We start from the raw sequence: 24,897 nt of genomic DNA, 5'->3' as shown, positions 1-24,897 counted from the left end.
GTAGTATCCGGAAGTTAATTTACATATTTTTAATATTTACGAACAAATATTAACATATCAATATAACACAATGAGCAATGGATATATTTAATTAAAATATGGGTTCGTCATATATTACAACTACTAAGACAATTAACTTTTTAATAATTAATTAAAAAAATTAACTCTTTTTTAGTAATTAGCGATTCCAAATAATGCCAATTCATGTAATACATAGGTTTGTAAAACACGTGTAATAATTAACTAAAAAGTTTATAATTTATATTTTTCTTTTTTTGATATTCGTCATTTGTAATATACGGGTTTCCAAAGAATGCTACGTATCACTCACTTATATTTTAGTAACAAAATAATTATCAACTTATTTATTTATTTATCAATCCCATAATAATTATAAGCAACAAATTAACAATATTATATTTCTTAAAACTATTTGTTTACGATAATATTTATTTATTCAACACGTGTAATAGACGGGTTCTAACCTAATTTATAAGATATATCATTTTTTTTTGAACGACAAGGAACGATGTGTCAACCATCGTGACACTGGGCGCTGTGGCCAAGGTCGACTACTCGACCGCCGCCAGCCCCTTGGCTCTCCCAGATGCGCGGAAACCCGACGTCCACCCGCCTGAAGGCACGACAGTGGCATAATCGGTAAAACCTCTCCTCCCATCCAAGACGAACCGACGCCACCCGTATTCGCCCTTCACCTGGATGCCATAGAAAATAATGGGGAGAGTGAGAGTCGAACCTGGGTCACAAGGAAAACCAAGTCTTTCCCCAACCACTCCACTACTTCATTGGCTTATAAGATATATCATATTGAGTTAACTGTCATTTTTGTCCCTGTGGTATGGTGGAAAATGTCACTTCAGTCCAAAAAAATTTGCGTCAGCTCCGTACTCAACATTTTTGAAATGTGCTACTTCAGTCCAAAACGATAACGCCTTGCGCCAGTTCAGTCCTCAACGTTTTTAATGGCGCTTTATCTTTTTTCGTTCTCAACATTTTTGAAACGTGCCACTTCAGTCCAAAAAGATAACGCGCCATTAAAAACGTTGAGGACGGAACTGACGCAAGAAGTTATCTTTTTGGACTGAAATGACACGTTTCAAAAATGTTGAGGAGGGTACTGACACAATTTTTTTGAACTGAAATAACATTTTACAGCAAAACATATGGACGTAAATGATAGTTAACTCTATTTTTTTATAATATAACATAATTTTATCATTACATTATTCAACGTATACAAATTCCATGTGCGGGAATAGTGGTTTTCACCTATTGGGTGAAATGGGTGGTGATGGCCATCTATTGGCTCACATGGGCGACAAAGAGAATAGTGCCAGGCAGCTGCCTGACACTCTCCTATTGGCCTAACAAATTTACGATTTTATCCCGCTTTAAATTTACGATTTTGCAATGAGTTCAAAATTATGATTTTACCCTCCACTTAAAAATAAATTTATGCTTTTGCTCCCAGCTAAAAATTTCAATTTTGCCCGCGGTTCGATTTACCATTTTGCCCGGTTTAAATTTACAGTTTTGCCATTAGTTTTTTTCCCTTAAAATTACGATTTTGCCATCAGTTCAAAATTATGTTTTTACCCCCACATAAAAATAAATTTATGCTTTTGCTCCCAGCTAAAAATTCCAAATTTGCCATCGGTTCAAATTTACAATTTTGCCCCGTTTAAATTTACAGTTTTGCCTTTAGGTTTTTTTCTCACAGCCAAGTTATGATTTTGCCCTCAACTTAGATTTACATTTTCTCCATTGTTTTTGTTTGTTTTCATGGTTAAATTACTATTTTGCCCCCAGTGAAAATTACAGTCATGCTGGTAGCTGCCTGCGACTCCCTCATTGGTCCATTTAATTTACGATTTTATCCCTGAATGAAAAATATGATTTCGCCCTCAGTACAAAATTACGTTTTTCCAATCGTATAATTTTTTTAGCAAAACTATAAAGTTTTTTTTTTTAAATTGGTTGACTCCGTTTAATTTTTTTCGGTGTCAAGGAGCTGGCTAACACTCGCTCATTAGTCCTGAAAAATTACAGTTTTGCCCTGAGCCAAAAATTACGGTCTTATCATCATTTTTATTTTTTTCCTAACATAATTATCGTAGTGTTTTTTTAATTAATTGAGAATTATTCGGCCATCGCCCCACAACTGCTAGTTACACAACATTATACAAAGATACAGAAATGAAAAAAAAATCAAATAAACTATAACCAAGCCCCTTATTAACACACCAAACAACACCCAAACCGTCGTGAACTTCCCTCAAAACGATGTCGTCAGGAGTCTCCACCGGCGGCTCCGCCACCGTCGCCGCCCCGCAGCTCTACTTCTGCTACCAATGTAACCGTACAGTCTCCATCTCACCGTCACCTACCGCCGAACCAATTTGCCCTAATTGCAACGAAGGCTTCCTCGAAGAATATGAAAACCCTAACCCTAACCCCCCAAATCCATTCCTCGCATTCGACGATCCATCGCCGTTCGCCTCCGGCTTCCCGCTCCTCTTCCCCACCTCCTCCCGCCACGGCGGCTCAACCGGCGATTTTCAAAACCCTAGCGATTTATCGGCGTTGTTCGGTGGTCCGATCTCTCGAACCGGATCCGGTGGAGGTGTTCAGAACCATGGAGAGTTTAATCCGTTTGCATTTCTTCAGAATTATCTTAATACTTTACGTGCAGGTGGTGCGAACATTCAATTCGTTATCGAAAACAGTTCGGATGGTGATGGGGCTGGTTTTCGTGTGCCGTCGAATTTAGGTGATTATTTTATTGGTCCTGGATTGGAGCAGTTGATCCAGCAGTTAGCTGAGAATGATCCGAATCGATACGGCACACCGCCTGCGGCGAAATCAGTTGTCGAAAACCTTCCTAGTGTTAAGATCAGTAAGGAGTTGATGGAGTCGGATTATTCGGATTGCGCGGTTTGTAAAGATAGCTTCGAACTTGATGAGGATGTGAAGAAATTGCCGTGTAAGCATATGTATCATCCGGATTGTATTATTCCGTGGTTGGAGTTGCATAATTCGTGTCCGGTTTGTCGGTTTGAGTTGCCTACGGATGATCCTGATTACGAGAACCGGGACAGACAGACTTCTACTGGTGGTGCTCAGGGTGATCCTTTGACACCGGGTGAAAGGAGGTTTAGGATAAACTTACCGTGGCCGTTTACGGGGTATGGTACGTCGGCTGAGGCGAGTAATAGTGGATCAGGGAATAACAACAGTTCAAGAGATGGTGGTAATCAGGGGAGTGGTGGTCAGGCTAGACAAGAAGATCTTGATTAAAGACAGGTCCGTGTGAATCTGATATTTTAAATGCTTGTTTTTTGTTTCGTGTTTTATATACTCTTATCTGATATTATGGTTGTGTAAGAAAGAAATTTTGATTTGAGTTGTCTCCTTTTGCTGGTTCTTTTTTCATGTCATTTTTCATTTGCTCAAGTATTAACTGGAATTCTATAGAATTAGAAGAGATTTATGTATACATTTTATATTTGAGGGCCTATCAGTAATTCGGTATCTCTAGTTGTTAAAGGGGGTGATTTTCACTTATACTTCGGTTAATCTTATCGCCAATGACGCCGGAAGAAAAATGGGAGCTCACATGAAGTTTCATCAAGTAATACTTAAGGGGGCGTGTTAATGATCCTATGCTAAACCATGAAAAAATGTGAATGTACACGCACCGAAGAACTTTTTGAATCTTATTCCCTCGTTTTGCACGAGTTATATATATGTCTGTGTGTATGTATGTATGTATATACGTATATTTATTACATGTATAGGAATAGGGTATGGAAGTTCATATCATGTAATACTTAAAAAGACCGATATTGTCAACCAATGGGGATATAGTCATAAATACGAGATTAGTAACAAGTTAGGGCCGTGTTAATGATCCTATGTTAAATTAAGAAAACTGTGAATGTTCACTCACTGAATTTGAAACCTTGTGAATTGTATTGCCTCGTTTCGCACAAGATAATACAACTGTTACGTTACTTACGTATATCTATATATGTATATATATAGATATATATTGTACATTTATAGGACATGGATTTTCGCATCATGTAATACTCAAAAAGATTCATATTGTCAACCAGTGAGGATTAGTTATAGATACAAGATTAGTAACAAGTTAGGGCTGTGTTGATGATCATATGCTAAAGTATGAAAGGTGTGAACATTCACTCTGTCAATTTGAAACTCTGTGAATCTTATTAGCCTTGTTTTGCATGAGATAAAAGAACAGTTATACACTCATTAAATTATAGAATACGGAAGTTCACTTGCCGATGAATCATATATGTTGACCAATGGGGAATTAGTTATAGACACGGCATTAGTAAAATACGTTAGGTCAGTTTTCATGATCCTTTGCTAAACTTTGGAAATTGTGAATGTTAACTCGCTGCGAATTTCATTACCCTTGTTTCACATGAGTTAATACAATTGTTATACATACATATATACACATATATATTAAATTTATATTTTATTGAATATGGTTCACATCCTGCAATACATACTTAAAAAACCTGTGTTATCAACCACTGGGGAATTAATCATAGATATGAGATCAGTAATAAACTGATAGGTACTATGAAGTTTGTGGAACGTTATGAATCTTATTATTCTTGTCTCACATGAGATAATACAGCCGTTATACATATAGGCGTGTGTATGTTTGTGTGTATATGTGTATATATTAAACTCAATAGAATATTGTCAGAAATAGTCACTGTCAGATCCTGCATGAACTTCAGTCCTATGTTTGATTTGCCATAAGAGAAGCAAAATCAACTTCATACTGTAAGTGCCGCCTGCGTGCTTTTGTTAGTGGGTATTGGTAGATTGCAAGTTATAAACTAAAAAAAGCTCAATTATGAGTTTGTATATATGATGTTACCATCAAAGCATCATAAGTTAGGTCATTTGATGTTATATAACTAGGAAAATGTGAAACCTAAAAGAATTAGTGTTTGTTGATTATGTAACATAGGAAAATAAGAAACAAAATCAGCACATTCCTTTTGACAATCAGTATTCCCAGTTAATTTCACTCTATGTTATTTGTTCGTTACCTTAATTTATGCAATATTGTTATCTGGTTGACCATGTGTAGTTCATCATCGATCCTATTGGATATGCTGTTTCCCAGAACAAAATCCGCCTGAAATCATCAAACTTTTCTAACAACTTCAGCCCTAGCTTTCCTATATTCTTGTTCTTCAATTGCAGACAAAAACCCAGAATTCTTTAAAGATTTTGTGGATGCTTCATGGGTTTTTGAAGGGTAGTCAGTCATTGGTGGTGGTTTGTATGATGGGTTGTGGGTGTTTGGTTGGTGAAATTGGGGTAAAGATGCAACTTGCGTTGGACATATGGCTTTTAAGTGGAATGTGGATTTATTTGGACTTAATATCCCTCCCTGTAAGAGGGAAATTAAAAAAAATGTGGCTTTAAACGCTTACAACTGCATCGCCCCTGAAGGTTAATTTCTTGAGTTTTGTTGGAATAATTCTGATGAAAAAGAGTTCGAGTTTAAGTTTAAATTGTGAGTTAAATAGGTTTAGTTTTTGAATTAAATTGGTTTGTTATTTGTTTGGTTTATGAGGTTAGGGTAATTTGATTAGTTGAATAGAGTTTAAAATATGTTAAAAGAGTTCGTATTTGGTGAGAGTATAAATATAAATATAGGGGCTTATTTGGTGTGTTGAGTTGAGTTTATCGATAAAAGTATGGGTGGCAAAGTGGGCAAGTTGGGCACTTGGGTGGGTTTGGGTAATGGGCCAAGATGGGTTTGAGGTAGGATGAGTTTGCGTCAGGATAAGTATATTAAAAAAAGAGTTAAATGCCCGGATAGTCCCTGTGATTTGCCTTTTTTTCACCTTTAGTCCCTAACTTTTTAAAATTACAGTTATAGTCCCCAATCAATTTTCGTTCCCAGATAGTCTCTGTGCCTAACATCAGTTAGTTTTCTCAGTTAAGAGGGTGTGGAATGACAAAAATACCCTTTCTTTAAAATATATAAACATTAACAATTAACATCTGGGCATTTAAATATTAAAAGATATCAAGTGGGTCCCACCAACCCCTCAGCCAATCACCAACATCTTCAACCTACTTCATCTCCCACCATCATCTCCGGTCAACGCTGCCGCCAATTCTTCGCCGACCGGAGTTAAATAAAGAGATACGTCTAGATCTTTTCACTACCTTTGCATTGGGTTTAGTAAATACAGTCGTGACTGGGGTTTCGTTCAATATCTCGTCACAATTTGCTTCATCTTTATCATTTATTTCCCAATTAAACGATACAGCAAACCAGTCTTCCCAAACATCGTTGTTGGAGCTTGATTTATCCTGAAATACCCTTGACACGAACAGGGTTGATATTGATAGCATCTTTCTTGATGTTTGATATCGGTTTCTTGTGTATCCTCAGGAATCTAACCTGGAGCTTCGCCGGAAAACTAAAAATCGACTCGTCGGAGGTTGATCAGAACTGAGGGCTTACCGGAGCTTGATCAGAACTGATAATCGACTCGTTGGAATGTTCAGGTGGAGTAGGGCTTACCGGAGTTAATCAGAACTGATGCGTTGTGGTCATCTGCCACCAACATGCCACCACCATCATATCGGACGTTCTACCCGGACCCATAACCTTCTACCCTCCGTCGCATCTCACATCGGAACCACCACCTTCTTCACCGTATCCACCAGCAAAACCGCCGTCAAAACCACTTCGTCGAAATAACGAACCCCAACCTTTATCCACCTTTAGTTTTGATTTAATTTAAACTTTTGTTTTTCAGAGTTGTGTGTATTGTCATTGAGTTTAAGTTGGAAGAGATTTGATCTGAGAACAAGAAAGAAGAAAGGTGTGGTAGACAGTGGGTCCCACATGGTTTGTTAATTTCATTTAGAGTTTTATTTGTTTATTAAAATAAAGGGTATGTAGGTCATTTTACACCCACTTAACTAAGAAAATTAACCTTCATCTATTTAGGGACTATCCGAGAACAAATGTGCAACAGTTGGGGACTATAGATGTAATTTTAGAAAGTTAGTGACTAAAGGTGAAATTGCACCAAACCACGGGGACTATCCGAGCATTTTTCTCTTAAAAAAAGATTAGAATGAATTTGGGTTAGGATGAGTTTGGACTTTGGATTAGGATTAGTCTAGGTCAAGATAGGTATATTTAAAAAAAAAGGTCACGATAGGTTAGGTTCGAATGAGTTTGAGTCGTGATGGGTTCGGGTTAGGATGAGATAAAATTTAAAAAAATATATATAAATACAAACAAAAAAATAAAAAAATAAACTAAAAAAATAATAAATTATAAAAAAATTATAAAATAGATAAAAACAAGAAAATAATTAAAAAATATAAAAAAAAGTTTATAATAGGAATTTAGGCTTAAACTTTGTAACCGTAGCCCATGACTTTATAGCCTAGTGGCATCTTGGGGGTGAGATAAAACTTTGGGACCAATAGATCCTGTGTTCGATTCCCACAAAGGGGGTTTTCCCATATTTATTGGGTTTTCTCTTGAATTGGTGTATAGGCATTATGCCTAGTGGAGATGTATATGATCGGGTGGTTCCGCTGGTGGCACGATGATACTCCAGTGGTCCGTCAGTGATCCAAATTTGCCGTTAAAAAAAAAAAACTTTGTAAATGTACTTTACTAGAGATGGAACCTCATCTCAGATACTTCTATTTAAATGAACTAAAGCTAGCCAATGTAATCATGATATATGGGGTGATTAGGCGAGGCTTAATAACTTCACATGCTTATAATGATGCACATTGTGGTTTTGATCCTTTAGCATTTGGATGGTGTCATTAATAATACTGGCGTTGTTATGTTTGGGTCTGGATCTGCACTTTTGATTAATCAATGTCATCACATCTTTCAGCTAACTAAACGGGTCAACAGATCAAAATATACATGTGATTACTAACTAATGAAAGTTCCAACTTTTTAGACTTGAAGGATCATGATACAGATGAACATTTACAAAACCACAAACAAAAACAATTCGCTCGCTTCCTATTTTAGTGTTCACCCAGTCCCTCAAAATAACAAAGTAATATTATATAAATTGTCGGGGTAATTTTGTAGAATAGTAACCAAGTTTTAAAAGTGTTCCAATTAGATCACTCAAGTTTCAAAAGTGTTCCAATCAGGTCACTCAACATTCATTTTCCATTAAAATTAAGGGTTTTTTCACCATTTCATAGGTAACCGTAGTGATGTGAATTTTTGTTTCTTTTTTTCCTTTTATTTGATGCTAACGTCGAGTGATGACGTGGATTGTAACTTGTTTTTTTTTTTTTTTTCTAATTTTTAATGCAATTAAAATGTTTTTATTTTTAATAAATATAATTTCATATATTAAAATAATCCGAGCCCAGCATCTCATGCTTCATTTTTTCTTGACACGTGGAAAAAAGGACATGGCTCAATTTGAATGTTAAGTTATCTAATTGGGACAAAAAAAGATACAAATGACCTAATTAAAACACTTTTAAAACTTGATTATTATTTCAAGACATTTTCCAAAAAAAAAAAAAAAAATCATGTAATTTACAGTTTCATACAATCACCCATCACAAATTAAAAGCAATACTAAATTGAAAAATGCCTAATGGGTATCAAATAAATATACTTTCTTCCTACTACAATTTTAAAACAAAATCTTTTTCATTTCACACGATTAAATTATCAATCAAATTTGATTTCTTAAACATAATACCTTCAACCAAAACAAGACATATCTTGCTAAAAGAAAAATCAAAACAGATAAAAAATTTGTGAGAAGTATAAAACCTAAAACTTAAAAAAATTACAAAGATATCTAAAAATTTCTTAACAGACTGTGTTGAATGTAATTTACAAAGAAATTTATACGTAAACCTAAAAAGAAATATACATTCACAAGAAACATATAGCCTAAAACCATTACAAAGAAATCCCACCATTGAACACAACTCTCTTCCCCTTGAACTTTCCAGCCAAAATAATCAACACAGTTCCTGAAGTAATATCTTAGTTGGCGAATAGATATGATGAATCCAATTGCGATGATATAGAACACTCAAATTGACTGTCAGAAACTCAGAAACGACGAATAGATTGGGAGAATTCACCAGAATGGTGTGATGATTTGGGGAATTCGATCGTTGGATGGACATATTTGTGGTGAATTAGGGTCTAATGTTTAGTAATTGATGAACTCTAATCTCCAATTAACGTCGTGTTCAACTGTTTCTATTTTGGGTTCCAAACGAGTCCATTGTGACCCACTCCTTTTATTATCTTGGCCCAACCTGACCTATTGGGTTTTTCTTTCAAATTTAAATTTACCCATCCTGACCCCCTTAACTATAAAGTCTTACCCAACTTAACCCATTGCTTAGTTTTTTGCACCTAAATCAACCCAAACTTTCTTAGTTGGGTCCATTTTGCCACCTCTACGATAAAGAAAGATTTGAAGCCATGTTACGCATCAAATCCGGTTTTGTGTGTTAGTGTTCATCGAATTTGAGCCAAGTTTTTGGTCCAAACCTCCATTCTATTCCAAAATCCTTGTAACCCGACCTAAGGTGTTGTTTGTTTTTTCAGAGGTAAAATGTCTGCAGTCTGCGGACCACATCTGCAGACATCTGTAGCAGAAGAGGTGGACCAAACCTCTGCAGTCTGCAAGAAGAAGACTGTTTGTTTTTTTAACTTCGGTAAGAACAACCGATTCACTCAAAACAATCAGAACAATCGATTTGTATAAACAACAAGACCAATCGATTTACATAAACAACAACAATCGGTTCACTCAAAACAACATAACAAATAACAAAATCGAATCTGTTCATATCAAGAACTTTTAAATGTAATACATGTACATAACTTATTAAAAAACAGAAAATTAGTATAACACAACACAATCACGTGAAGAGCATTATCAAGATTATTAGAAAGCTACGAAAGAGAGCTAGCAACCGAGTCAAATCCCCTTAACAACAGCAACGAATCTTCCTTCATAATTCTAAAAAAAAACCTTAAAAAATGGAAACTTTCCAACATAAACACCAAATCAATGGAAATTTAACACAAACCCTCTTACCAAACTCTGACCCTTCTGTTTTTTCAAGAAGCGTATCAATCCAATTACGCAGGACGCTCCAAAATTGCTTATCGGAAACCGGGCTGATTGTCGGAAGCGTATCGATCCGATTACGCAGTACGCTCTAATCTGTGGTGGAAGGAGGAGGCGGTGGCAGGAGGAGGTGGCGGTGGAAGCGATGGCAAGTGTAGCGGCGGTGGAAGGTGGATGAGATGGAGGCGATGGCAGGTGTAGGCGACGGTGGAAGGTGTAGGCAGTGGAGGCGGCGGCGGCAACTGGAGTGGTGGAGGAGAGGTGGTGGAGGAGAAGAAGAAGGTGTGCTAGGGTTTGTGTCTGTGGTTATAGGCAAAAAGAAAGGAAGAAGAGGCAAAAGAGGGGGAGAAGACCCTTTCCTATATCTGCACAAACAAGAGGTCAGACAGGCCTTTTTAAATGAAATGTCTTCTGGAAAACAAACAATCTGCAGACTCAAATGTCTGCGCGTGGTCTGCCGACGCAGACATAAGAGGAGAAGAAGAGCTTTTCAAGAAAAACAAACACCCCCTAAGCCTTTACCACTTCATGAAAACAACACCTCTTCGTGCCACCATCTTCTAGCCATTGGACTTTTAGATTTCTATTTGAGGACCCGGTCTTCGTCAAGTACTCCTTAGTAAGTTTGTTTCTTTGTAACATTGAACAACTTAAACCCCTCGACGTGATTCCTTCAAACGCTTCCTATGGCCAATCTGGAGCCACGTGTTCGATTAGCGTGTTCGTCTATATATGCGTCTAGATTTGTTCAAACTTAGGGTTGTGTTTCTTTGTTTACATATTTCTACACGGAGTGGTTGCAAGGGTAAGGAGGCAAAGTCCTATCACGTAGGTAGGCCTCACCTATACTGGGGCTTTTCCTTCCACATCACCAAAACCATGGGATGGGGTGGAGAAGCAAGGCAGACCTATAGTGTTACAAGGGTTAACCTCCATTGCCTCTTAACGTTCTGGTGATGCTCTGACGGCAGTGTAAATTTTAAAAAAAATTGACGTTTTTTCGATTTCGTTACACTTTTTTGAAACGTTATCCCTATGCGGATTTTATAGAAAACCGCCATCGTTGACAAGGGCAAGATGACATATCTCTTTTTACTAAATCATTTTTTATTGTTATTCTTAGCAAAACAAAACAATTAAATAAAAAAGACAGATTAATTAAAACAAAAAAAGATACTAACATTTTTTAAAGAAAAGGTAAATTACTTTTTGAGTCCCTGTGTTTTATGGGTTTTAACTAGTTGAGTCCAAAAGTAAAAAGTTTAACGACCTGAGTCCCCATAAGCCTTTTCTTTAACCATTTGAGTCCAAATTTCTAACCCAGTTAGAATTTTGTTGTTAAGTTTTGTTAAATTACCAAATTACCCCTACAAAACACAAGGACTCAAAAAGAAAAATAATATATAATCCCCCAATTAACATTAACAGCCTTCATTCACCACCATCATTCACCTTCCTTATTCAATACCCAACCCGAAACCCTAGCCCTTTAATCCCAAAATCCAAGTTGTATAGTGTAAAATAAGTTGGGGTTTTTTTTTATCTATATTAAAAACCGAATCAATTGATACCAAGAACACGTATCGGTTGCGAGTAAAAGAAGAAACAGAAGATCAATCAACTGCAAACCACCACCACCACCATCTCTACCGCACCACCACCATCTCCACTGCACCACCACCATCTCCACCGCAATAAGATCAATCAACTGCAAACATAAAAACGCCTTAAACTAAACAATCATACAGCAGATAACAAACCAAAAAAATTAACCTCATTAAATCTAAACTAAAAACACAACTAAATCACAAAAAAATACACAATGAATGAGAGAATCTCTAGATCGGATAACCAATCCGGTGAATGAAGAACAACTGTACTCCATACATCAAAGATAAAGCAAAATACATGAGACAATCGCAGATTCCGATAACCAACCCGGTTAATTAAGCGTCCTATTACGATAAATAAGCTTTGACCAAAATCCGAGAGCCTACATTTATGGAATGAAAAATCAAATCGCAAACAATGAAAACAGAAAAGAAACAAATTATTTGGGTAAAACTAAAGATGAAGATCATAAATTTACAATTTTGTGATGAGATGAGCCACTCATATCACATGATTTTGTCCTGTGTAATGTCACGGCCCCCAACCCGGTTTGACCCGTTTCAGGAGCCGCGAGACAGAAATCTCGTGGTATTTAATTTAGGCGACAACGGAAGTCTTTTAAAACAGGATCTTTCAATATTTAAAACTACCCGTTTACATAATTTAGGGATAAAACCCCGGTAATTTACAATCATTTGATTTCACTGGGAAATCTTTTATTTTACAAAACATGTTTCTTTATTTTATCCTGAGCCACTTTCTTAAGCTTGTAGTGCTTCACGACACTTTTTCCTGGATCATAACAGATCACCTGAAACATGTTTGAAAAAGGTTTTGTCAGCGGGAAATACTGAGTGAGTTCATTCAGGTTTTTATAAAATGACCCTTAGTTATAAAATTACAGCATAAGAGCGATTACAATGGTTTATATCTTATTTTTATCTGGCGCCGTGTCACAATGGTGACATGTCACAATGGTGACGATGGTCATACCACTATTAGGTCAATGAACCCAAATAGTGATGATTATCCCAAGTAGGTCAATGAACCTAACTGGGAGAAAATTAGTAATGTGCACAATACCCCACTAGCCAGTGATTCAAGATATCCACGACTTAGTCCCTGTAATTATAAATTTTGAAAATAATTTGGAGTATTGTAAAACAGTTGATAAAAAGATAATGACTCACATTGCAGATTTAACGAGCAGTGTATAAGCCTGCTGATTTAGCCTTGTTTAACCTAATTTTAATAACAATGCACACAAACTGGGTTAGTAACTAATACAGCAGTTACGACAATTCACGAGATTAAACCCTCACAACGATTAACAAAGTGCAATACTTAACAATTCAGCGGATTCACAACGAAATACAGAGTATAGCTCGAGTTCGGACAACACTCAAACATTCAAGTCGAAATCACGACGAATGACAAAGTATAAATTCAATTTGAGCAGCACTTAATCATACATTGGATAGTTTCAATCGATCGGACGTTGAATCGTAATAGCGATCGAGTTATTACCCTGTTTTGCGGCAGCGATTTGTGAATCATGTGTGTTAATTGTGGTAAACAGAACGTAACTCAGTGCCTAAAACGAATTTCTTCGTCGAACGTACGCAGAATATCAAGTGCCAATGTCTACTATTTATACACTGATTTTGACATGCTTACGGATCGTAAGACTTTTTTTCCTTACGGTCCGTAAAGGACACCTAATGGTCATAGGGTTGCCACGTGTGGGACTAGGCCTGCTGAGTTGATGATTTCTCCAAATTCCAATTCGACAACAAGTTATTTAGATAATCGTCCACTAGGGTTTACCCCCCCCCAGGTTTTAGGGGCCCTGATCCTGATTCCGATTGTTCTGAAAATTTTAGGGTTTGCGCAGAATCACTTGGGTGTCTTAATTAGGGTTTTCTTAATAGATAATTAACATACTAAGTATTAATTTTAGTGAGAGTTGTTACATCCTCCCCACCTTAAGAAAAATCTCGTCCTCGAGATTTACTGGAATAAATGAGGATATTTCCACTTCATTTCTGATTCCAGCTCCCAAGTGTATTCTGGTCCTCTCTTGAATTCCACTTGACTTTGACCAATACTAGTCGTTTGTGTTTGAGAAACTTAATCTTTCTATCTTCTATTTATAGTGGTTTCTCTACAAATTTCAATTTTTCATTTACCTCTATATCTTGAAGAGGTACTACCAGGGATTCGTCTGATAAATATTTCTTGAGATTGGATACATGAAATACATCATGTACTCCAGCTAACTCTTCTGGTAGTTGTAAACGATAAGCAACTGGTCCTATACGTTGGATCACTGGAAATGGTCCTACGTACCTTGGACTTAGCTTTCCTTTCTTACCGAATCTAACAACTCCTTTCCAAGGAGATACTTTCAATAGCATTTTGTCTCCAACTTGAAACTCCAACGGCTTTCGTCTATTATCTGTATAACTCTTCTGGCGATCTCTAGCCGTCTTCAGCCTTTCCTTCGTGATACTGAATATCACAGTTGTAGTCACTTAGGATTTTTATCCATCTCCTTTGCCTCATGTTTAATTCTTTTTGCTCAAATATATATCTTAAATTCTTATGACCCGTATAGACAGTAAACTTACTTCCATACAGATAATGTCTCCAAATCTTAAGGGCAAAATTATGGCTCCTAATTCTAAGTCATGAGTGGTACAGCTTTCTTCGTGTTTTTTCAATAGCCTTGATGCATACACAATTACCTTTTTGCGTTGCATTAACACACATCCAAATCCTAGCTTTGAAGCATCACCATATACTTTAAAATCTTCTGTTCCTTCTGGTAAGGCTAGGATTGGGGCATTTGTTAATTTATGCTTTAAGATCCTAAAGGCTTCTTCTTGTTTAGGTCCTCATTCAAACTTAACTGTTTTACAGGTTAGCTTAGTTAATGATATAGCTATCTTGGAAAAATCCTTAATAAATTGTCTATAGTATCCGGCTAAACCTACAAAACTCCTAATTTCCATTGCGGATTACGAAACCTTCCATTTGGTAATTGCTGCTATCTTATCAGGATCTACGGAAATACCTTCATGATTCCCCATATGACCTAGAAATTGCACTTTTGGCAGTCAAAATTCACACTTCGAGACTTTGGCGTAAAGCTTCTCTTTTCTTAACAAAGTTAAGAGTGCATGCAAGTGCTGATAATGTTTTTCCTGACTTTTGGAATAAATAAGTATATCGTCGATGAAGATAATTACAAATTTATCCAAATATGGTTTACAGATCCTATTCATTTTGTCCATGAATGTTGCAAGTGCATTCGTTAATCCGAAGGGCATGACTGTAAACTTGTAATGACCATACCTAGTTCTGAAAGCAGTTTTAGGTATGTCTTCCTCTTGTACTTTCAATTGTTGATATCCGGAACATAGGTATATCTTAGAAAAATATCTAGCTCCTTGAGGTTGATCGAAAAGATCATCAATCCTAGGTAATGGTATCGATTCTTAATTGTAACCTTATTCAATTCTCTATAATCAATACACATTCTCATCGAACCATCCTTTTTCTTAATAAACAACACTGATGCCCCCTCCCACGGGGATAACTAGGTTGTATGAAACCTTTACTTAATAATTCATCTAATTGATTTTTTTTAGTTTTAATATTTCTGTGAGTGCTAACCGATAAGGTGCCTTGGCTATCGGTATAGTTTCTGGAATTAGATTAATCCTAAATTCTACCTCCCTATCTGGTGGTAACCCTAGTAATTCTTCTGGGAATACATCTGGGTATACTGAAACTATAGAAATTTCCTTAAGTTCTTTATCTTTAGTATTAATGATTACTGAAATCATTTATACTATTCCTTGCTTTTGTTCATAATTAGCAACTTTCATTACTGATATAAACTTTATGGGTTTACATGGCTTATTTCTTGTAATCATTATTACTTCTCCAGTGGGTGCATAAATTTTTTATGGAATTCTTATCACAGATAATTCAAGCATGGTTGTTTACTAACCAATCCATTCCTAACAAAGCATCAAATTCAACTAATTTCATAGATAATGGGGTTGCAGAAAATTTATGACTTAAAAGTTCTATTTCTACGTTTGCAGAGCCTTATTTATTTTAACTAAATTCCCATCTGCCGTTTCTACTGTAGAAATTTGCCTAATGCTGGTTAAAGGTAAGTTAAGAGTTTGGCAGAATGAAATATTTATAAAACTTTGGTTTGCATCAGAGTCAAATAATACTTTTGTGTAAACGTTGTAAACTAAGAACGTACCAACTATCACATCTGGAATGAGCTCTGCTTCCTGAGTAGTCAGTTGAAAGGCTCTTACATTCCTTTTTGCTCCTTCTGCAGGTTTGGCTTTATTGTCAGATAGTTTGTTCAGTTTTGGACAATCTGGCCTAAGATGTCCAGCTTCTCCACAGTTGTAATAGACGGAAAATCTCTTCCTCCTGTAGTCTTCTTCTTGATGCCCCGGAATTTTTCAAAAATTGTAATATCCTTTGCATATTCCAAAATGCTTCCTTTTGCAAGAATTGCAAAATGGGCTAGTGGAAGATTGCCCATTCCCTCCTTTCTTGAAATTGTTATGGTTACCCGAACGGAATCCTTGGGTAATCTTTTGGGCTACTTCCTTCCTTCTATTTTCTGCTCTTGTCCGTACTAGTTCGTTAGTAAGAGTATTGGCTAAATCCACCGCATCATCAATCGTGCGAGGTTTCGCCTTGACGATATTACGGATTTCAGCAATCAATCCCCAAATATAACGAGAAATAAGTACCGGCTCTGGCGAAGCCAGGGTTGGTACTACTCGAGCATACTCGAAGAATGTCGAAGTATACTTTCGACAATCTACATCCACCATCCGGTGGGTTAAAAACTTATTTGTCATTTGTTCCTTTTCATATTCGGGACATAATTTTCTTTCTACAAAGCTCTTAAATTCTTCACAGTTCATAGCATACGCCATCCTTCTTCCTTTTGCTTGTAACACCGTATTCCACCATTCTAGCGCCCCTTCTTTGAAAAGGTTTGACGCGTACATGACCTGATCATCCTGAGCACATTTACTTATGGCAATTACTGCCTCGGTTTTCTCTAACCAACGCAGTGCCGCAGTCGCTCCTTCATTGCCTGCAAACTCAGTGGGTTTACAAGCAAGAAATTCTTTGTAAGTGTAACCAGGCGTTGCAGCTTTCATTTTCTTAGGGGGAGGAGCTTGCCGTGGTTCATTCTCATGATTAGTATGATTATTGCCTCCGTTTACGCTATTACTGAAGTTATCTTCAGAAATACGTTTGCTAGGAACAATTTGTTGCGGTTCTATTGGATTTTTAATAGCAGCAACGATTGCTGGAATAGCGTTGGCTATCCCTTGAGCAACTATTGCTGGAATAACGTTGGCTATCCCTTGAGCAACGATATTTTCTATATCGTGCCTAGTCATATATTGATCCCCCGGTTGTTGCTCAGATTGATTAACCTCATTAACTGGTTCATTACTAGCGTTTTCCATCTGATAATATATTTATTAGTATTAATAATAACAATTATACATAAAATATTTATATTAATTTCACAATACGCATATAGCCAAACTTATTGATTTCTTGATTTTCATTTATATTTAATAGTATGCATCAATACACACCATTATCTTACAAAGTTTTATTTTAGGTTATTTTACAGACTGATTTTTACTATTACTATTACACAACCATAGTTCCATAAATCCCCTATCCTTTGTCAGATGATATTCTAGTAATAGCGTTCCCTCTCATCGTATTTCGAGGAGATCTGTCCCCCAATCTCTTGGATCCTATTCCCAGTATCCATTAGTTCTTTGCCAAAGTGGCGGAGTTCAGCCATATTCTCGTTACTCATTGGTGGATTTGGTAAAGGTTCTGGATTGAACTGAAGAAAAAGCTTATAGGGATTGTTTTGGAACTGTATTTCATTAGTTAACCATTCGTCTATTTGCGAGGGGATTGAAGGATTTGGAATAGCTGGTTCTAAGTTCATTGGTAGTTGTGTTTCAAGAAAGTGAATAAAAACATTTTCATTAACAGGCTTAATAGTATTATAGCTTGCCAATATAAAATCTAGCTCTTCCTGAGATGGTAACCTTTCAATTTGCCTAGAGCTTTCCCCAATTTCCATTTTCTTAGGCTTGGGTTTCTCGAGAGGTAAAACGTTGAATTCTATAGGTTCTTCTATGTCTGGTATATACCTATTGAAATCTCTGGAAACCTCTATTCTTACTGGATAGAGATTTAAATTCTGAAGGGCGTCAGACAAGTCACTCATGCTGTTTAGCAAAATACACACAATTACTAAGTTAAAATTTATAACAAAATTTTATAGAAAAACTTTTAAATATTATTTCATACTGGGTAACTACCAAAACAACTGAAATTTAAAACACACTAGGTTTTATTTGTAAATTTATTTATTTACTGAATAAGGTTTCTAGACGGTAGATAATAAAGGTGCTAAAACTTGGGTCAAATTATTTAAGGATTTGCATTAATTGCTATATTGGCTAGCATATAAAGATCTGCCCATACTGTACACAATTAGTCAGATAATAAAACACATAATCACAAAATAGCAATTAATAAAAATTAAGTATTTTCTAAATACTTAATTGGCTTAAATTAGTGGCTTGATCAGTGGCTCTGATACCACCTTTTTCTGTCACGGCCCCCCGACCCGGTTTGACCCGTTTCAGGAGCCGCGTGACAGAAATCTCGTGGTATTTAATTTAGGCGATAGCGGAAGTCTTTTAAAACAGGATCTTTCAATATTTAAAACTGCCCGTTTACATAATTTAGGGATAAAACCCCGGTAATTTACAATCAGTTGATTTCACTGGGAAATCTTTTATTTTACAAAACATGTTTCTTTATTTTATCCTGAGCCACTTTCTTAAGCTTGTAGTGCTTCACGACACTTTTTCCTGGATCATAATAGATCACCTGAAACATGTTTGAAAAAGGTTTTGTCAGCGGGAAATACTGAGTGAGTTCAATTCAGTTTTTATAAAATGACCCTTAGTTATAAAATTACAGCATAAGAGCGATTACATTGGTTTATATCTTATTTTTATCTGGCGCCGTGTCACAATGGTGACATGTCACAATGGTGACGATGGTCATACCACTATTAGGTCAATGAACCCAAATAGTGATGATTATCCCTAGTAGGTCAATGAACCTAACTGGGAGAAAATTAGTAATGTGCACAATACCCCACTAGCCAGTGATTCAAGATATCCACGACTTAGTCCCTGTAATTATAACTTTTGAAAATAATTTGGTGTATTGTAAAACAGTTGATAAAAAGAGAATGACTCACATTGCAGATTTAACGAGCAGTGTATAAGCCTACTGATTTAGCCTTGTTTAACCTAATTTTAATAACAATCCACACAAACTGGGTTAGTAACTAATACAGCAGTTACGACAATTCACGAGATTAAACCCTCACAACGATTAACAAAGTGCAATACTTAACAATTCAGCGGATTCACAACGAATGACAGAGTATAGCCCGAGTTCGGACATCACTCAAACATTCAAGTCGAAATCACGACGAATGACAAAGTATAAACTCAATTTGAGCAGCACTTAATCATACGTTGTGTCACACCCCTAATTTCCACGTGTCACCGGTGGGCCCGGTGGGGGATTAACGTGACGTAATTGGTATCATCATAGTCAAACCACACAAATTATAATGCACAGCGGAAGCAAAGATAGATTCATTTCAACTTAAATTATTGTAATATTCAAATATCACAAAATGTCGAAATAGAATCCACAGGCAGAATCAAACGAAAAAGGAACTTCATTTCAACAGACTTCATGCATCCTAAGCTTGCGAGACTTCTATGGATGCTTAAGGAGTGACCAGCCTATTACGCGTAGTGCCTGCACTTAGTCTTTTTGGAAAATACGTCAGTTTACACTGGTAAATACAATTTAACTGACTCATTTTGAAAAGGTTTTAAAAATTGATTTAAATGCACGTGGCACAAAACTTCTTATAACTTGGGATAATTATTTTGCTTAATAATCTTGTAAAAGAATTACATGTTCGTTCTGCGTTCGGTAGCCCGGGTTCGTTCCGGGTTAAAGATTAATAGACACACCACTTAATATAATTCCGCCGCGAGACTTCTCTCGTACCGACGATTATACATGTTGTACAGCGCTACGGGTGTACGCCTACACCCGAGTGCTAAGGTCGTGGCCATTCTTTGAATGATGCCAAGGATATCCGGGACATGGTCATTAAGCCCCCAAAGGCGTTAAACAAACAAAACAGCATTTTCAAACGGGTTCATTTGACTGCACATAACCAAGACCGGTTATGGTCAATTTCCCGACCAAGCGGTATTTTATATACCGTACCCCAAGCCCGTATAGGGAAAATAAGTTAAACGTATTTACCTGAGCAAGTATAAACCAATTATAACGAGTGCAAGTAGCTTTTACTGGGCTCCTAGATCTGGAAATTAAGGTTTTAATAACCTATTAGAATCCTAACGAGTCTTAAGCTTAGACCGGTTAGTTTTATATAAAGATTACGGTTTTAAACGCACAATAAGGCGAAAACCGTTTTAGGATGTGGTTTTGTCCCAACAAGCTTGCACACTTGTTTTATATGGGTAACATAATCACATTCTGGATTTTGAGACCGAAAAGATATGGCTTGACCCGTTTCGGCTAAAATGGCCAAACTAGTCACTTAAGCCGATCCGAACGCGTATGATGCGTAACGAGTAACCATAAGAGTCAAATACAAGTTCCTGAAGTTAATATGCTTAAAATATGTTGTGATATCAGAATGATACCTTCCATTATGCCCCAAATGATTTTAAACCAAAACTATGCCTCATAAGGGCGTTTTGGTCATTTTATAAGGTGAAAAAGGGTTAAAAAGATAACCTGAGTTACAGGTCTGATTAAATTAGTAAATATATTTAATTTACTAAGTTATAACAGTAGGGTATCAAATTTATGTGAAATTTATTATCTTTAACCTTACTATGCACCGTAGGGGCATTTTGGTAATTTCACATGTGCCTAAAAGGTCAATTCTGGAATTCTGAGTTCAAAACATTTGCCTACTGTTTAAAATATAAAAAAAATTACTAATTACATCAGTAGGTTCAATCCCTTAAGCTTAATAAGGTTCTAGTGCACACTTATGCGCTAAAAATGCCTAAAAAGGCGATTTGGAGCCATTTCCGGGTTTTCTGTAAAAAGCTGATATTTTTAATATTCCAGAAGGCTCAAAATAATTTATTTATCATAACAAATCAGTAGAAATTGGTTTGAGGTCAAAAGGATTTGTAAAACTCATTTTATGGCTAAAAAGGGTAAAACCGGCATAAACCGAATTAATCCTAGAATACTAAGTTATCCTCAGCCTAAAAATAAATAAAAATCTCCAAAAGTCCCAAAATATTATTTTATAACAGTGGGTAAAAAGTTTGGTATAAAAATTTGGGTTTTGATAGGCTAAACATAATTTACGCCATTTAATTAGTAAAGAAGCTCTTAATTACGCTATTAAGCATAACTCTTAATCTAGACCTCAAACTGACTTCAAATTTTGGGTGCAAGTTTATAAATCAGTAGCTAAGGTGCCTACCCTTTTATATTTTCAAAAATCCCGTTTTAAGGTCAAATGGGCATAATGGTCAACATATAAGCGATTAACAGAAACATGCATGTGAAAAGGGTATCTAATGAACCAAGTTGTATAATCTCAGAGAGTTATACTAACATGTAAATAGGTTCAAAAGAAGCTCTAAGGAAATTCTAATCTTGGTTTAAACGGGTCAGAACTGAAAGTCAAAGCAGAAGTCAAACTTTGCGACTTTCGGTTCCAAACCGAACCTAAACAGAAAATTGTCGAGTTGAACATGTTGGAACATGTTCTTACATTAATTACCAAGTTGTTTTAATGATTAAACAGGTTGCATATAACCTACATTGCTAATTATGCATTAATTCGCAATTAGTCATTTCTGTTGACTTTTTATAATGTACTTTGACTCGACAATTAGCATAGTTAGAGTGGGATTCTGGAATTACCCTTTTAAGGGTTTGTTACCCACATAATTACCTATTTAAAGGTATTTTTAATTCGGGATATTAGTGAGTAATTGTGGACTAATCCCGAAGTCAAACCTTAATTACGATGGTTTGACTTTTAGCTAATTAACTAAGCTAAAAGTAATTAGAGGGGATTAAGGACACTTACAAGAGTCCTAAGAATGCTTATGAGGCCTAAGAAAGATTTGTTGTAGTCCAGGAGCTCCAGAGAAGTCTTGAACCAATGTTGCAAATGAGCATACCAAGTGTTCACAACATCAAGTTCTTATATAGTGAACCTTGAGGTCCAAGATGATGCCAAGGTAGTCTAGAGTGGTTACAAGATCACCCCAGGTGTCTCTATGATGCTATAAACTGCCTAGCAAGCCCCTGGTTTCGAAAACCATTCATTTAAGTCGGTTTAATTGGTTGAACAGGCAGCTGTCCATTTCCTGCTGCCAGCGACTGCCTTACGGACCGTAAGCTTAAGGCCTTGCGGTCCGTAAGCATCTCTTGCGGACCGTATGCTGAAACAGTTACGGTCCGTAACCGACCCTTGCTGAAATCGCCCAGGTACCCTCCTTACGGACCGTAAGACTAGGGCCTTGCGGTCCGTACCGTTGGCCAGAAACAAAATTTTCACAAACTTCAAGTCTTGACCATGCAATCTCGTGGATTCCGAACTTCATGCTACTTTCTCAGTTGTGGGACCTATTGGCTCAGCCATTGCATGCTTGTATGTCCCTTACATGTTTCTACACTTTGGCATCTTGTAATTTCTTAAAGTGACGGACATTTCCAAGGATTTAAATCTTGCATTCTCACAAGAGTTGGTTATGCTAGTTAACCATTATTAATTTTCTTTTTCACAAGAATTCTATTCAGTATTTTAGTAGCAACATTCCCAATAATCCAAATTCCATATAAAAGACGGACTTTAGAAACGACTGGTTAATATATATATAAGATGTTTGTCAAACGATTTAAGGATCTTGGGATTTATAAATTTGGGTCGCTCAGAGGTATTTTAATAACATGTCGCCCTTGGGGTCGTTCAGAGGTATTTTAATAACATGACGCCCTTTTTAAATCCTACCATACATCTTTTTATTTGATCCGGTTTTCCTGACACATCTGTCTCTCATGACACGTGTCTTTATTTTATTGGACAGGAATTTCCGAGGTGTTACATCCTCACCCCCTTAAAGAAATCTCGACCTCGAGATTTAAGGAAACAAATGAGGGTATTTTTCCTTCATCGTGGACTCTAACTCCCACGTATATTCAGGACCTCTGCGGGCATCCCACTTTACCTTGACAATAGGTACAAGCTTTCTTCGAAGCTTCTTCACCTGTCGATCCTCAATTGTCACAGGTTTTTCCACAAATTTTAAGCTCTCGTCTATATGCACATCTGTGTGTGGTATGACTAGTGACTCATCAGCTAGACATTTCTTCAGATTGCAGACGTGGAATACATTATGAATACCATCGAGCTCCTCAGGTAAGTTTAACTTGTAAGCCATTGATCCTACACATTCGATAATCTCGAATGGTCCTATGTACCTTGGGCTTAACTTACCTTTCTTGCCAAATCGCATCACCCCTTTCCATGGTGATACTTTGAGCAAAACTTTATCGCCAACTTCAAACTTGAGAGGCTTTCGCCTTTCATCCGCATAGCTCTTTTGCCGGTCTCGAGCAGCTTTCAGGCGGTCGCGAATTTGGACAATCTTGTCCGTTGTCTCGAAGACCAAGTCAGGGCCTGACAATTGCGTATCTCCCACTTCTGCCCAGCAAATGGGCGTTCTGCACTTTCTACCATATAGTGCCTCAAAAGGCGCAGCCTTAATGCTAGTATGGTAGCTATTATTGTAGGAGAACTCAACCAACGGCAAATGCCTGTCCCAACTACCTCCTAGATCAATTACACATGCACGCAGCATGTCTTCCAATGTCTGAATAGTACGCTCACTCTGCCCATCCGTCTGAGGATGGTAAGCCGTACTGAAATTCAATTGAGTGCCCAGAGACTGTTGGAAACTCTTCCAGAAGTGGGATGTGTATCTAGTATCCCGATCCGAGATAATAGATACTGGCACACCATGCAAGGCCACGATCTTATCCACGTATAGTTGGGCTAGCATGTCAGAGCTGAAGGTTTCTCTAATGGGCAGGAAATGTGCTAACTTAGTCAGTCTATCAACTATGAGCCATATAGTATCATTTCCCTTCGGCGTCTTAGGCAATTTGGTGATGAAGTCCATTGTCACCATTTCCCATTTCCAGGTGGGAATCTCAGGCTGTTGTAACAAACCTGACGGTTTCTGATGTTCAGCTTTGACTTTAGCACACGTCAAGCATTTAGCTACATAAGCAGCTATAGACTTCTTCAAGCCTATCCACCAATAATTTGCCTTTAAATCCTGGTACATCTTATCAGCTCCAGGATGGACGGAATATTTGGAACTGTGGGCTTCCTTGCGGATAACATCACGAAGTCCTCCATATACAGGAACCCATATTCGTCCATTTAATCTCAACATTCCGTCTTTATCGTAGGACAACTGTTCTTCAGTTACTCCTAATTTCTCCTCAGGATAGTTAGCTTCCAACACAGCTTCCTTTTGTGCGGCTAATAACCTTTCATTCAAACTACTCTTGATTTCAATGCTCTTAGCATTGATCTTTATCGGCTTCACTCTTTCCTTCCTGCTCAAAGCATCTGCGACTACATTGGCCTTGCCTGGATGGTACCTTATTTCACAATCATAATCGTTCAAGGTTTCCATCCATCGTCGCTGCCTCATGTTCAAATCCTTCTGATTGAACAGGTGTTGAAGGCTCTTATGGTCGGAATAGATTACACACTTCGTCCCATACAAATAATGCCTCCAAAGCTTTAGTGCAAATACAACGGCACCCAACTCCAAGTCATGGGTGGTGTAATTCTTTTCGTGCACCT

At 37.0% G+C, this 24,897-nt stretch overlaps 1 protein-coding gene across 1 annotated transcript; it reads left to right on the top strand.

Annotated features, from left to right (window-relative positions):
* The first annotated feature begins 2,228 nt into the window (after positions 1-2,228).
* On the top strand, positions 2,229-3,458 carry LOC110915355 (E3 ubiquitin-protein ligase RING1-like). Its single transcript, XM_022160035.2, has one exon. It carries the CDS (start codon positions 2,305-2,307, stop codon positions 3,316-3,318), a length of 1,014 nt encoding a protein of 337 aa, XP_022015727.1. The 5' UTR covers positions 2,229-2,304; the 3' UTR covers positions 3,319-3,458.
* The last annotated feature ends 21,439 nt before the right edge of the window (positions 3,459-24,897 follow it).

The sequence above is a fragment of the Helianthus annuus genome, chromosome 16 (assembly GCF_002127325.2).
Source record: "Helianthus annuus cultivar XRQ/B chromosome 16, HanXRQr2.0-SUNRISE, whole genome shotgun sequence".
NCBI lineage: Eukaryota > Viridiplantae > Streptophyta > Magnoliopsida > Asterales > Asteraceae > Helianthus > Helianthus annuus.
This window is presented reverse-complemented; position numbering and strand designations above follow the sequence as displayed.